At 34.4% G+C, this 15,657-nt stretch overlaps 1 protein-coding gene across 2 annotated transcripts in view; it reads left to right on the top strand.

The window, feature by feature from the left end:
- CEP128 (centrosomal protein 128) overlaps window positions 1-10,029 on the top strand; it is a 104,355-nt gene extending 94,326 nt beyond the window's left edge. For both annotated transcript variants that reach the window (XM_064714613.1, XM_064714612.1), the window contains 2 exons: window positions 2,537-2,642; window positions 6,708-10,029. In XM_064714613.1, the coding sequence (XP_064570683.1) occupies window positions 2,537-2,642; window positions 6,708-6,811 (210 nt within the window). In that variant the 3' untranslated portion in view covers window positions 6,812-10,029. The remainder of the gene's footprint in view (window positions 1-2,536; window positions 2,643-6,707) is intronic.
- The last annotated feature ends 5,628 nt before the right edge of the window (window positions 10,030-15,657 follow it).

Genomic DNA, 15,657 nt, shown 5'->3' on the forward strand with positions numbered 1-15,657 from the left:
AGGCACAATCAGTATGTTGCTGGTGATAATCTTCAGTATCTTGAATTTCTTTTCCCTCCACACAAGCATTACTAAGTCAGTAGCTACTGAAATTTGGAAAACATTGAAAAGCTAAGTGGAATGCAATCAGCTGACGGTAGAACATAACATTGCACTAAGCTGACTGAACTTACTGAACTTGTGTGATTTGAACTCAGTAATCAGAAGCCAGTACAAAGCTGATTCCAAAACAATTCTCTTTCTTTAGACAACTGAGAGCATTTAATGGTTTCCATTTAGTCAGGCCTAATTGGGTTTTTGCATGACATACAGTACTCTTTGCTGTCACGGCTGCTGCAAATAGAACAGAATGTTCAAAACCGAGTAACAGACGGGTGCTAATCTGATTTCAGTGATCAGGCTAGCTTAGACTAAAAAAAACCTTTTAAATGCTTGCCTTTCTTACCCTCCTTTGAAACTAACTCAAATGCCATTTATTTTTTAATTTATTTTACTGTTTGTCAGTTGGGAGTCTCTAAAATTGATTGCTGGAAGACTGCAGGTTTGAGGACACCAAAGTTGATTCTTTCTGGTATTTTTGGTTCACACTGTGTACATACTGCCCCTGCTATACAAAGTAGACAGATACTTAATAGGTGATAAGAAAATCCATGTTTCTATTAAAATTTTTACATTGATCATTTTAGATGAAATTACTTCTGATATTAAACTTCTTCCTCTGTTATGTTTTTCTTTCTAGCCTTTCTTATATTACACTTGTTTCAGCTTGCTTGCCAACATTGATCTCAGACAGGCATTATCTAATCTTGTGTCCCAGTCTTTTCATTTTAAGGAGGAAAAATTAAACCAAAGTTGAATGTTCCTCTAAAAGCAGGTCTTTTTCTTTCTTTCTTATGATTTCTTTTATCCCTGCTCAATCTTCCTGCTCTTCTGTAGTCTTGTCAGATGGCTTTAAATTACTTGTTACTTAGAAGTCCAGAAAAATCATAATTTCTATTTGTATGTTTTAAAATGGAAGATTTCCAGTAACGAAAGTAGGCCATAGGCTGGGAGGATACCATCAGGTACAGCAGTCTTGATTTTTCAATGAAGAAAGGGCCAAATAATAGTAGATGAAGATGAAATTGGGGGAAAACTTCATAAATATAACATATTAAAAGAAAATAGCAACAGCAGCAAAATCAAAGCAGAAAGCCAGAGGAAAGCTAGAGATAAATGTTTTCAAGTAGAGATATAAATATTTTAGGAGAGTTTCCCTGCCACAGGTGATTGACTATCTACTCAAACACAGCAGATGTAGTTGTCCATGAAGCACATGACAAAAGGCACGTTCTATACATTAATATTTCTGTAAAAAGAAAGCCATTTTGTTTTGCAGGTACTGGTAGAAGCACCTTTCTGGTTTAAAAACTCTTCTTTTAAAGCATTTCTGGAAGCAGAATGGAAAGACAAAAACGTTTTTTATTCTTTAAAAATTGTTATTGTGCTATGAACACTTTGGGTATTAAGTCTCTCATCAGCACATAAGGGGATTAATATGTATAATTCCCATTAGTCTTAACAGGAGTAAATCCTTCTTCAGTGATGGAACAAAAGCTTATTCTATCTCTAAATTAATGTAAATTTTTTTTGTTTAGTTTTCAAATCTTATTTATAAACGTAAAATTAAGTATCAACATATAAGATAAATTGCAAGATATTTTAACAAAATTCCTTGAGGCTTTTTATGATAAGAATTCAGCAGTAATGTTGTTTGTTTTATGAATTGATGCATTTATTCATTATGACTTCTTCTCATTTCAAGAAACTGAGTAATTTGGATACCAAGCCAAGCTTTAAATCTCATTTTGGATTGTATTGTAACTGGGGACTACTTGCTGCAGAGCTAATAGAGATTTTTCAGGGATTTTTGTTTAAATGACATTTTTAAATTTATCTTCTCTTTTTAGCTTGTAGACCAAATGACTTTCCTCACCAAGAAGCTGTGCTGTATGGGTTTAGCCGTAAATAGTAACATTGTACTTAAGACTTTATGTAATGGTTTAACAAAAACATTCAAAAGCACCTTTAAGTATTTTGACATGCGAAATCTATCAACTTTAGGTTTCCTCAGTGGCAGTGAAATTAGATTTATATTTATTACTCCTTGTGAAATTAGTATGAACCATTCATTGATGAGGAAGTCATTATTCACTGATGTCTGCCCTGCTGATGTGGTGTGTGCTGAGCTGTGCATGTGATGTGAATAGGAAAGAGCTTTTTACAACATGCTGTAGTGGCAAAGACTTGCAGTGATGCCAGTGCTTTTCTCAAGGCAAAGGAGTTTTTCACAGACGTTTTATAGTGGTGAAGTGGGGATAAACTTGTAAGCAAATTTGAACCTAAGTACAATACCGAGAATTCAGAGAATTCAAATCAGTCTTTTCCAGTGTGTGTGAAATCCCAGCATGTGCCTGTCTGTGTGCTACTAGCTTTTGTTGAAGTTTACAGCTGCTTGATAGTGATAGATAAAATTATTTTTATTTGATTCCCATAGGATGTGAAAATGGATGCTGAAATTTCTGATGTAGAAGTGGCTGCTCATTCTAGTTGGCGAACTCAAAACAGCTTTTTGTGCAGCTCACCGCTTTCAAGTTCAGGTTGTAAGTATTATAGCACAGAAAAAAACGGTAACACATTTTTTTCTTCTAAATTTTTTTTTCCTGATGAGTGAGATGCTGTTTTCAGAAGTGCTGGAACCATCTTAAGTATCCTACTGTGTTTTAGTTTTAGATGCTGGATGGATGTCTTTGCCTAGGAAGTACTTCATTACATCCCACTGACAGTTGTTTGGGTTTTTTTGGCTGGGACATTAAATATATTTTGTTTATCTATTGCAAAGAAAAGGGCTGCCATTGAATTCTGAATCTCTGCTTAACAAGTCATCCCTCTGTAAGCTGTGTAGACTCTCTGGTCTTCTGAGGGACCACAGAGATATCCTCAAACATGGATTCTTTCCAAGATCTTTCATGTGTGCCAGTTAGTCCCATGCTTGTGTAGCATTTTCTCAGGGAAAGTTGAATTCATAATTCTACTTCAATAGTGTTTTTAACTGTTTTTACTCTACCCCCATGTGCATATACAAATTGTGTTCATGTGAAGTCATGGGTTCTCTGATTCAGCTGAGAAATGCTCAATAAAACATATGGCGTATTAGGTCTTGATTGGGTATGTAGGCACGCCTTTGCATGAGTGTGACAAGTAACTTAAAACCCAGGTTTTTAAGGGGGTTTTAAGCATATCAGTACAAGGATATCAAAATACCTCTCTTCAGAAGGGTATCATCTTCCGTTTATTTTCAGTATAGCCAGTTTGTGTACTGGGAACCTCTTTAGAAAGTTGCATTCTCTTGAAGCCTATTTCAGGCTTCATTGCACTTTGAAACATTGCATCTTTCTGTGAGTGCTGTGGGGCATTTCTGCTCATGAGTAAGTCTTGAGCTGATCTGATGAGGTTAAAGGTAATTGGTTTCTCTTCCTTTCAGAATCTATGGGCTGGGGTTAGTATCTTTTTGCAGAGCATATTGAATAAGAGTAGTGGGAATACAGCATAGGAGATAATACCTCTGTATCATCTGTACTGCAGGAACACTTTACCTTGACTCAGAGTTGATTTTTCTGTTTTCCCAAACCTCATCCCTGTCAAAGTCTTGCAAATCAAAGTGCAGCTGAACCTGTTTTGGGTATAGAAAAGAAGTAACAGATGCCTCACAGAATATTCAGATAAATGGCCTCTACCAGTCCCTTCCAGTCCCAAGAATTCCAAAACTGGTCACTGCAAAAATGTACTGAAATTTAAAAATAAGTGCTCCTAAACTATTTCAATGTCTTCATACTGCTTAACCTGAATTAAACAAGCTAGGACTTTGTTGCTTTAAAACTTTTTAATAAATTTTAGGGAGTTTTAAGAGAAATAGGATCCATGTGATCTGAATACCAATCTGATGAAGCAGTTGTGCATGTTTATTCTCTGATTCAACTGTTTTTTACCAGCACTAAGTACTAAATTTTCTGGAAATAAAAAAAAAAATTATTAACAAAAGACAGTGGTGATTCAATTCACTACTTAGTCCTTATGGCACTGAAACATGTGGATTACTCCACAGACTTTGGTTTTTGACTGATTGTCACTTTATGCTGAAACTGATTTCCACCAGTCAAATGTGTATTTTGAAGTTATTGGTATAGTTCTTGAGGACAGTGAAAATTCTGCTGTGGTATTAGCATTAAGGAGAGTTTTCAGTGAGTGGCAAATGAAAAGTCAGCTACTTCACTCATGCTAGTCACAAAAACATAATGAACTTTAAATTTCAGTAGTGGTATTAATTAATTCTCATTTGAGATTTTGACAGTGAAGTATAATTTGACATCTTTGCTCCCAAACCTGCTGTAGCTTTTAATAAATCTTCCTATACATGTCATCATCTATTTTCTGTGATTAATTGTCTCCTTCTTCAGAAACAGAAGGATGGAAATTTTTTTCCTTCATTTGCCTTTTGGAGTGGTTTGCAAGCCTTTGTGATTTATATTTCCCCATTCCATCTCTCTTCAACTCATGCAGCCTTACAGACTATAGATTCAATAACTAATTCGAGAAGCTTCCTTCCCAATGTGGGTATTCTATGACTTGTGGAGAGTACCCAGAAGGAGAGCAGACTCATTTGTTATAATTTAACTTATTTGTGAGGGAGATTGTGGGATTTAAGTTTAAAATGGGTTGACAAAAGAAGAACAAATAGTATGGGAAAATAAATAAGGGAACAACAATCTATTTCCATATATATACATATATGTTTACCAAAAATTTGCCAGTGCAGCAAGCAGTTAAAAGGAAAGTAATTAACATCAACATTGTGTTTTGTTTCTGGTATAATTTCTTCAGTTATAACAGCTTTTCCATTATAAACATATTTTAAAATATGTTGAGGGAATGTGCTTTTATTTCTGTACACATTTTCTTAGAAATTAAGAAGTTGAAATGAGAAAGTAATTTTTTCAAGGAAACATTCACTATATGTGGTTTGCAGTCCATATTATTATCAGACCAGAATGGTTGGTCCAGCCAGTCACTGGTTGTTATCTAAAGAATAATCCTCAGAAACTGTTTTTACGGCCACTGTATTTTCCTGAAATTTTGAGTACAAAAGTCCCTTGGGTTACACATGCTTTGCATTAACTTTGTGCATTGAGTCCTGCCTTTCTCTTTGCACATTTCATCACTTTGAGGTTTTAACCTGGATGGTTTCCCAGAAACCATATGTCTTAGAAGTTTTCTATTGTTGTTGGGAATTTATGTTGCAGGGCTTCATAAGTTGTGGTGGACAACACTCTTGTGTCAACATGGTATGTAGTAGGACTGATACCACAGCTGAATAAAACCAAGCTGTCCTGAATGTAGGCTTTATTGTCAGAACAATTAACTTCTGAACTGTATTGCTGGTGCCTGTCTTTATCCCTCTATGTATACTTTTTCATAAATTCTTAAGACTATTTTTATTGGCATTTATAAATAATGTAATGTACTTACAAGTAAAAAGACATTGCAATGTGACTATGCTGTGGGCACCCTTCTAGAACAAAACGTAGGGCTGCTTAAGAATAAGAACTTGGAATGACTGGAAACTTGACATCATCACTTAGAAAAATGCAAATTGAATTAGTTAAGCAATGAACTTTATGATTTTTTGCCTTACTTTGAATACTGTCCACAGGAGGTACCACTGACATAGCATACAGCAGCAGAGCTTTGAGCCAATTCTGAAAACTTTGTGCTGAATACTTAGAACTCACTGTTATACCAATGTCCCAAACACAGTGATTTCATTCTTCTGAAAGTGAAAACATCTCACCCCTCCTAACCAAACTGTGAAGTCTTGCTCCTTGTTAAATAACTTTTGGTTATGTATTGCTACAATTTTACTGGATTGTTAGAAATTGTATTCTGGATATTCAGTAGGATGACTTTTCTTCCATGCTTGTGCTATAAAGAAGGCCATTAGAAGAAGGGTATATGTAAGCTGCTAGCCACTTTCCTTCCCTTAATTTCTGCCTTTTGCTAAATGTTTGGGTATTTGATTTTTTTTTTCTTCAGCCTTTTATGATAAGATGTTTTGTCAATTCATATTGTTTGGATTTTGATGCAATATAATATTTTTAGAAATAAGCACCATATGTGTACCCTGCTGTGAAGGTATATACACAGTATGACATTGTATGAGCACCTGTTCAGTGTCACTTGGTGACTTAAGTCCATTCTGTTAGTAAAGATATTCCTTCACAAATTTTTGAGAGGTATGTCTTATTTAAACAAAAATTCTGGAAAAATAAATGGAAAATATTTCTTAGTGTAAGAATCAAAGTTTTTTAAACAGAGTCTACATTTCTTGTGTATAAGAAAGCTCATGGCTATGCCTGTATTATAGAGTATTAAAACAGATTTCTTTAGAAAACAAAATATTATATTCTCAGATATGAATATTGAATATATTACTTGCTGAATAAATTATAATATCATATAATGAAATACATGTTATAAATAAAAACTAATGGCCAGTCAACCAAATCCAAGAATCATAGGTTTGAAAAGGCCTCTAAGATCATTGAGTCTAACTGACGTAATACATGATTCTGAAAATGCTTAATCACCTTTTTTGTGTGACTTATTTCTAGCACTTACGAAAGGGATGGTTCCTTTGGATACAAGTGGCACCAAGGAAGATGCTACTAATGTTGCTGTTAGTGAAAAGAAGCTGCAAGCAGAAGGAGGAAAGTAGTAGAATATTTTATGAAACCACACCAGTTTTCTCTGTGGTAAATTCCATTCCACTTTTTTTTGGTTTTGAACCATAGTAATTCCATCTGCTGTAGGAGTGATGCACCCTTAATGATTCAACAATTGCCAAACACTCAAATGAAAGAGCACCACGACTAATTCTAATGAACTCTTTTGGTAATCTAGGTGACTTGCACGCCAAAGGCTTTCTGAGATTTTGCTGTTCTCTTGTATTTGTTTCTGCAGTCCTCTTAGACTATATTTATTGTATTCCTGAAATACTGTGAAGTGAAATACCTGTGACATTAATCTTTGCTATGAGCTTATTTACCCCTATACAGGAATTGTTCTGACACTTGTTTTTTAATTATGTTTAGTAACATTATTAATAATGAAAAAAACATTCAGAAATTGCCTATTACTATGATAGAGAATAATTACACAGTGTTGTGCAGACACATTTGTGATTTTAGGTCCCTCAGTTTGAAAAAATCATTTCAAAAAGAAGTGATAAAACAAAATTTTCTCAAAGCAATTAAAAATTCACAGCTTGGTTTCGGTTTCAGCATATATGTATTATAAATTGTCTAGAATTATTCTTTTGGCCAGAACACTTTTATTAGATGGCCTCAATTAGGCACTTGAAAGAATCTGAATCTCACTCATCTGTATCAGGAGTGTTGAATGGCACTTCTTTGTGGCTGTGAAAATTTTAAAAGCAATGTTTAATGTTCATTTATTTATTCTGTTTTGTTCTCTATTAGAGAAGATGTGTTATATTGATTGTAAAATACTATGGAAATAGAATATTGCTCATTTGTATTTGTTCAGATATCACTATTCTAAACAAATTAGACACAATTTTGCGTTACAGTGGTCTCAAAGAGCAAATCAAAGAATTTTCTGTCTAAGAATTCTGCTGTCTAAAGAAATGCAAGTGTTTCTGATGGTTCTAGTTTCATTTTCCCCTCAGCTACTTCTGGCTGGATCACTGCTAGTGTGCCTTAAAAGATTTGCCAAAGCTACCAGGGTACTGTAGCAACATTAACACCACTCAAACAATTTTGTTTTGCAGACTTCTGTCATATTTAGGAAGTCTATTTCTTCTCTGAAACACTGTTATTTTTTACCACTGTAGGTGTCTCAGGTATAATTCATAGGCCATGATGTGCCATCACAAAAGAGGACTCTTTTATTTTTATTTTCCAATACTCTGATGAAGTGTTCTGTAGTCCCAGTGGGTGCTCTGGACCGTGCGCTTCTTGACAATCACCTTGTGTTCGTCCTGTTTCAAACAGAACAACATGCTGAGAACATCAAAATCAGACAAAGAAATGAGAAAAAGATTGAGTTTATTCTCTGTTCATTTTCCATGAACTTAAATTGCTTAAAACTAAAAAAAATCTGACATGGTTAAAAGTTTTCTTTACCTTTTGTTGTGTATTATGCTGTGCATGATAGTGCTGGCATTGGCTTTTTGCAAACTTCTGGCATATCTCCTCATTCAGAGGGTCAAGAAAACAAAACAGGCACATCCATCTGTTCTGATCTCAATGGCCATGACAGGAACAAGAAAAAAAATCAACAAATAAACTGATCTCTACAAAGAGTGTGGATGTCATGAAACAGTGTTTAGCTCAAGCCACAGCTACTATAAACTAAACTTACTTTAAGTGGATCCAACATTTGGAATTTATTTTTTTTATTAGATCACAGCAGAGGTGAAAATATGGCATTTAAAATACTTTAACTGGTTTGGTCTGCTGCAACTTATAAAATTGCAAAGCAAAATGTTAGCAGTTTGCAGACTTTATGGTACCTACAAATTATGGCCAAAACATAGAATGATCACTTGAAAATATATTATTAAGCAATAAATCATGTTCTCAAAACACCTTATGTGGTAGTGAGGTCTGGTGCATGGATTGCTGATGGATAAATGTATACCCTAACTGTTTTACCAAAGTTTAAATTATTTTGTGTCATGAAAGTAGGTAAATAAAGGGGCCTTTGAGAGTCTTAGCTGAGAAGTAAGACCAGAAATATAATGTCCTCTCTTTTTCCTAAGAAATTTGTAAAAATTGTACCATTTTATGTATTTATACATTTTTTCCTGACTTGTAACTTAGAAATCTGAAGTATGTGTTCTTAAAACAGGATCACTACTGATTTATATTGTTAGAAAACAAGGACAAGCAGTCTTATCTCCCTCACTATTACATCAAGTATTGAATCGACTTCTGTACTACATAGGACAGAAATTACTACTGGGTGAACAATTTTGGCTTTAAAACTTTAGGTATGTTCAGTGCTTAGTATATTTGCCTTTTCCCATGTGACTGGGTTTTCATCAGTTTTATATCCTTTTATAAAATTTTCTAAAAGGAGTGGAAGAACAGAAGAGACGTCAAACCATGCACACACACACACACTCGCAAAAAATTCTTACTGAGTAGACATAGGGACTCCAAAGCCAGGAAATTCTTTCTTAAGTTTACCCTCTTGGCATGGCAGTCTAGATAGCATGTAATATTTGTCTCTCTTCCTCCTTTAATAGAGGTTCATATTACAAAGTGAATTTTGTTTCCTCTTTACTGAAGGCTAAAGTTCCGTTCATGACATTATGTGAAACTGTCCCTTTGTGGTTTAAGAAATAATATTTTTTCCATATTAGTCTGAAATAATATTCTTCTGCACAATTTCAGTTTTTAAAGTAGAAAAGCAGAAATTTTTAAATACAACCTTTTGTATATTTCACATCTTTAAAATTGCTGTCCCTTCTGGTAGCCAGATGTTTTTGTACTTTAACCCTTTAATGACCTATTACTCAATTCATACCCAAAACAGTTGTTTTCAATAATCAAAAATGTGGTATTGGACACACAAAAAGTGATGGTTTAAATCTTTGTTCTGTTTAGCATTTGGCAAATCAGGCAATTTTTTATGTATGTACTAAGTACATACAGATTTTATAAGCTAGTATCAGGCACTCTTTTTTTTTAATGCTGCAGTGAAATACAGTGCTTCAGTACTGTGCTTTCAAAAATGTATTGGCCCTCTATTTTAGCATCAAATAGCTGTCACATGAATAAGCTACAAATTTTATGCCCTTCAGTTCCTAATGTTTTATAGCAGACTTGAGAGTACTTAATTACTTTTGAGACTATATTTACTAAACAGACAAAATAATTTATTATTATTGTGTAATTATGTCATCCTAAGAAGAAATGTCAAAATAAAAATAAAAAATAAAATTTTACAGTGCAAAACAAAGCAATTTCTTACATTTACTTCCCAAATTTTTGATGGAAACTGGTCTTCAGTGATGGTGAAAATACTCCTTGGATATTCAAAGCTCAGCCACATTTTTACTGACTATTACAGCAAAGTAAATAAAGAAAATACATGAAAAGCCCATACAACAGAGAAACTACAATTCTCAAATCCATTTCTCAGCTAAGGAATCTACATATCAGTTCATATCTGGCTTGCAAGGCATAGTCTTTGCACTGGATAGCACTGAGTGGTTTTTCATGAATGAAAATGCCAGTATTACTCTGGAAGGAGCTCAGTAGGTATTTTTGTTACACTGATTATAATTTTTATGGCTTAATATGAGAAGTCTGCAACTTGGATGCATTCTCATATCTATAACATGCAGGAAAACTTTTTCATAAATTTTTGTGGCACTGCTTGTTACAGTAGAATTTTACAGTATCCATGTTAAACTCCTTGTGTCTGCAGTGTGTTAGTAACAAATTTATCTGTCTAAGCCCTTGTCACCCCACAGAAGTAATTGATACTGCAGTTAATGTGAGTTGCAGGTCAATAGCTGATGACACAGCCTTCTCAAGAATGGATGTGCTGGAGGACATCATGCAAAGTCCTGTGATTTTGATGTAATTGTAGAATTTAGAAGCAGTTGTAGAGGAAGACTTAACAGTGGAAGGGATGGAAAGCAGTTCATGATTAAATTAAAATTTAAGAACACTTTTATTCTTGTTGCCTTAGCTTAAAAACTGTCTTATAGCTAGTATTTACATCTGAATGAAAGTGATCCCTAAACCAAATTCCATGGTGGATAATTTTTTTTTTTTTTTTCGTGCTTAAGTACTTTCTACTCTAGCACAACTCAACTCTTTACTGTAAGCATGTCTGGGCTGCTGTGAATATGAACTTATTTGCTTTTCTCTGTAAATAACTAAATTAGATTTTAAATCTGAACAATATTTTTGTGCTCTGTACAAGAGTACAACACAGCAGAATCCAATAACCAAGTCAGTCAAAAATCTGCAATGCGTCTGGGAATGTTGATGGCAAAAATGAAGGACATTGCTGTGGTTAAAATCCAGCAACATCCAACTTTTATCATTTGTGCTAACAACAATAGCACTCCTGTTCATAAAGCTGAAGTTGCACTTCTGTCATTTTTCTGGCTGAAATAGTGAGATTTTATTTTCTTTTCCCCTAATGATGACAAAATCTGTAGTGTGAGAATATGCAGTGAATATATTTTTAAATTTCTAGTATTTTTATTTGGGAATCTACCAGGTGCTATTTGGAAGTAACACAGTTGTTAACATGTTTTTGTTAAATTATTACATTTAAAAACACAAACTCCATAGAGATACCTCTTTTAGGATAATTTTGCTGTCTGTTTTTAGGGACATGGCTCCTTGATAGGTGTTTTATGGGAGTAAGTACAATAATTGTTCTTGAGTAGTTTGTTATTTTCTTCTCTCTTCAGACCAGAGTTGTTTTGATGTTAGACTACTTTTCTGATCTGCCATCTAAAGTGCACTAGTGTGTCAGAAGACATACCATAATTTCTTCACCTTCCCACTGTCAATAATTTTGGTAGTTTATGTTCCCATGGAATTACATTAGTATTGATGGCAGTTGTTTCTTATAAGCTCTTTTCATATGAACTCTGACACTCTTGTTTGTTTACTAAAATAAAAGCTACATAGTCAATGGACTAACATCAGGTCACATGCTGTCTAATTTTAAAGATTATTCTACAGGCCAAAGTAAATATCTCTTACTACATTCGTCTAGATTTTCTGATTGCCAGCATTGATTCTACTATCAGTTTGTAGAAGGAAATGGTAAAGGATAGACTTTGCAACAATACCCCTGAAATATTATTGATTTGAGGCAAAAAAAGAGACTACAAGAACTTTAGGACATCTGCCTAAGTGCTTAGTCTAGAACCTAAAATACTCATATTAAAAAGTGTATTTCTTCAGTGTGTTAATATCAAATCATCTTCCTTATAAACAGTTGCTGACACCTAAAATATTTTTGAAAAGTCCTACTGAAATTTGCTAAATGTGATCAAAAGGATTTCTGTATCACTCACTGTTAAACAAGCATGGAACTGGGAAACGGCCCAATTTATGTTTCTGGCATGAGGCTCTTCACAGAAACCACCAGTGGTACAGTTTTGTATTTAATGTGGAAAATGATGAGGATGAGCTGTGTTTTGCTGGTGTCCAAGAGAACAGTTTGCATCTGTGGCTTTTTGGTGAAGGGAGCTCAGTGCGTGCACTATTTTTATTGAGGCTCTCCCTGGCTTCTGCAGCACTGACAGCACCATTTCACTCAAACAGCTGCAAGCATGAAGACATCATGGAGCTGGCAGAACTTTTGTTACGTTTTGACTAACAGAGTGTCAACAACTCCATCAGAACCCTTGGAGTTGTTTGTTTTGTCTTCACTGGAGCAGTCTCCAGTGCAGTCATAGAGCTGGAAGATGCAGAAACCTTTGTTTAGTGTGAGCTACATCAGCAGGGAGGCTTGCTGGCCATGGAATGTGAATGCATTAGTATATTGTCCATTGATCAATTAGAGGTCTACAAATTTACAAAAAACTAATCTAAAAGGTTTTTAAAAGTGAGACAAATTATTCTTATATGGTAGTTAAAAAATCTCTGCAAATATGAAAAAATGAAGTACCAAAGTCAAGAAACACTTCATTTTTCCAGAATGCGAGTAATTGGTTAATTTCAGTGAAGTGACAGACTGAAATGAAGCTCCTGAATATGTTAATCAGCAGACATCAACCCACTTCATATCATCTCTTAACACGTGAGACTTGCTGACTTTGATTTAGACTTAACTATGTTCCATACTTAGGGTAAGTCTCTTATGTGTGCTTTGCACTGAGTAGCAGAGTGGAAATAATTCCACTGGATACGCTACAGAAGGAATACTGGCTCTTGCAGTGTATTTTAACAAATAGCTCAAATGTTCACATTTCTGCTGTGGTATTACATTACCAGAAGAAAGCAACAAATAGAAAAATACTTGAATTGTAGGTGAGGGTGTCAATACAATAACAGTGTATTACTGAGGTTTTGAAGGTGTATCACTTTTATGGCTGACATTTCTAGCTGTGCTTATTAGCAAATGCTGATATTCTATTTTAATTTTTTTTTCCCTTGGGGCATATGAGAAGAAAATATGTTTCTTGGTTTTGATTTCTGGAACATGTTTTCCATCTCATGCTGTCAATTTCTATTTAACTTGGTGTTAGCTAAAAAATTCCTCCATCTAATTCTGATACTTCATTACAAGCACTCCTAATTAAGTTAGTTAATACATGAGTCACTTTCCTCCAGATCTTTTGTTTTCATTTCATTTGAATGAAATACAGTGGTTTTTTGCAGTTAGTGTCCTAAAACTGGAGCAAAATTATTCTTGTGAACTAGCATTTTGGTTGGGACATTCCAGAATGAAGATTTCCCAGGCAATTCATACATGTGACACTGAATATATTACATCATATTTCCCAGTCAACTATTGTCACTGCAGTAGAGTATAAAGTAACAACAAAGAGCTTGCAGAATTTCAACAAATAATATGGATGAGAAATGTTTCTGTGCTGGTATGAAGTCAGAAAGGTCTGTTTAATACTTCTAAAACTTATTGTATTGGTTAACGTGATAGAAATAGGCATAGTGGAATGAAATTCCTCAATACTGAATAATTTCTTGAGATAAAGTCCTTGAGTGTTTAGCAAGGAGTCCAGCTCTTTGTACATGTTGAGGTTCACCTTAGTGTAGTAACCAGAACTATTGCAGTTTCCTTCAGACTTGATTTCTGAAACATAAAGGTGTGTTCAGACTTCTAATAGCTGTGTAGGCATCAGGTATATCCTGTCCACATAATTATATCTCTTTCTTATAGACATTGACATATATAAACACATTCATGCAGTATAAAATTTTACTGCTCAGAAAGAAAGATTGCCTTTTATGCTTGGAAATCCTGACTGCAGTTAAGGCTAGCAGAGGCCTTGCCATTAGCATTAGTAGAGTTACAATTTTGTGCTGAGTTTTAGAAAAGAAGAGAGAAATATTTTTTTTGTCTGTTTTTTCATTGCATTCTGAAGGTCTGCAAGTCTGCAATATATGTTGGTTTGATGAACAACAAATGCTTGCCGAAAAATACATGATCTTATAATAATCATATGGTAACAAACTCCAAAACACTTGGAATAATTTGACACTATCTCATTTTTATATTTTATTTTTTTTCAGAATCTAAGAAATGAGATTTTGAGTTCATTTAGGTTACTATGTTTTTTTCAAGACTAAGTCAAAGTTAGTTATATCATGAAAATCATAGTACTTCTGAATAACATCAATCCAAGCTTATGAAATTTGAAAAATTCTGAAGCAGCTCTTTGATCCCCTTCTATGTGGTCTACTACAGTATTTTCAAAGTAATGAAGCCATCTCCAAGGAGAGATGGCTCATCTGTTAGTATGTATCAATTGTATTTCACAGTCATGACTACATGTTTTGTTTTGTATCATTTAGTAATTTAATGAGAACCGAAAATGGGGATTTTTGTGTGTGTAAGGAGAAGCTAATTACATCTTACATCTAAATTCCAGTACTGTTGGTATTCTTTCTTAACAAAAGACTCACAAAATAAAACCAGTTTTGACTTTTTTGTCCTATAATATTTTAGTTCCAAGATAGCTTCACAAGTTATTTGCAGTCCACTTTTCCATTATCTGCCATCTTCAAGGAGGAAGAAAGTTCAGCTTGACTATCTTAAGAAGTATGTAATGAATTTAAAAAAAAAAATCTAGAATCTTAGAATCATTTAGGTTAAAAAAGATCCTTTTGATCAAGTTCAGCCAAACTACTGCTTGACTATTACTTCCTGTAAATCGCATGGATACACATAAAAGTAAGTCTACAGGTTGGATTTTCAGAACACCTCATGTAGGTTTAATAACAATGTAGAAGTATAAAAGGAAGAACTGTTACCATGTTGGTTTGATGCACAAGTCCTTACCAACTGTAAAATTTGAGATATTTGGTTACAGACGAGCTGTGACTCATGTCACACCAGAGCACCAGTTTTATTGTTGAGTTGCTTCTCTGACTTCAGAACATCTGTGTCTGATTTATACCAATATGAAGCCAGAATGAAATCTCATGCATAAAGCCTAAGTACCAATCAAAGTACTAAGTGCTGAGATCTTGTCAAGTGATTGCAGTACGAAGTATATGAAAGCTGTCTTTTGTGCTCTGAGTATGTTGCTGCAAGCTGAAATCTTGGCACAGTCTGCAGGTATGTTTAAGTTTGGTTAAGGCTGTACTAGGAAAGTTCATATGTTAATTTAATGTCAACATTTGTACCTACTTTCTGCAATTAGACTGTAAAATGTTAGCCAATGAGGCAGTAACAAAAATATCAAACTACATTGCACTTCTGCTGACTTGGGGTTTAGTCCAAGCAATTCCTGAAGGCAGGGTTGCAAGTCTTCCTTGCATCTCAGGAGATAGCTGGTACCTTTGCAGGACCAAAGTTGCTAGCTGTACTTGT

The sequence above is a fragment of the Zonotrichia leucophrys genome, chromosome 5 (assembly GCF_028769735.1).
Source record: "Zonotrichia leucophrys gambelii isolate GWCS_2022_RI chromosome 5, RI_Zleu_2.0, whole genome shotgun sequence".
Taxonomy (NCBI): domain Eukaryota; kingdom Metazoa; phylum Chordata; class Aves; order Passeriformes; family Passerellidae; genus Zonotrichia; species Zonotrichia leucophrys.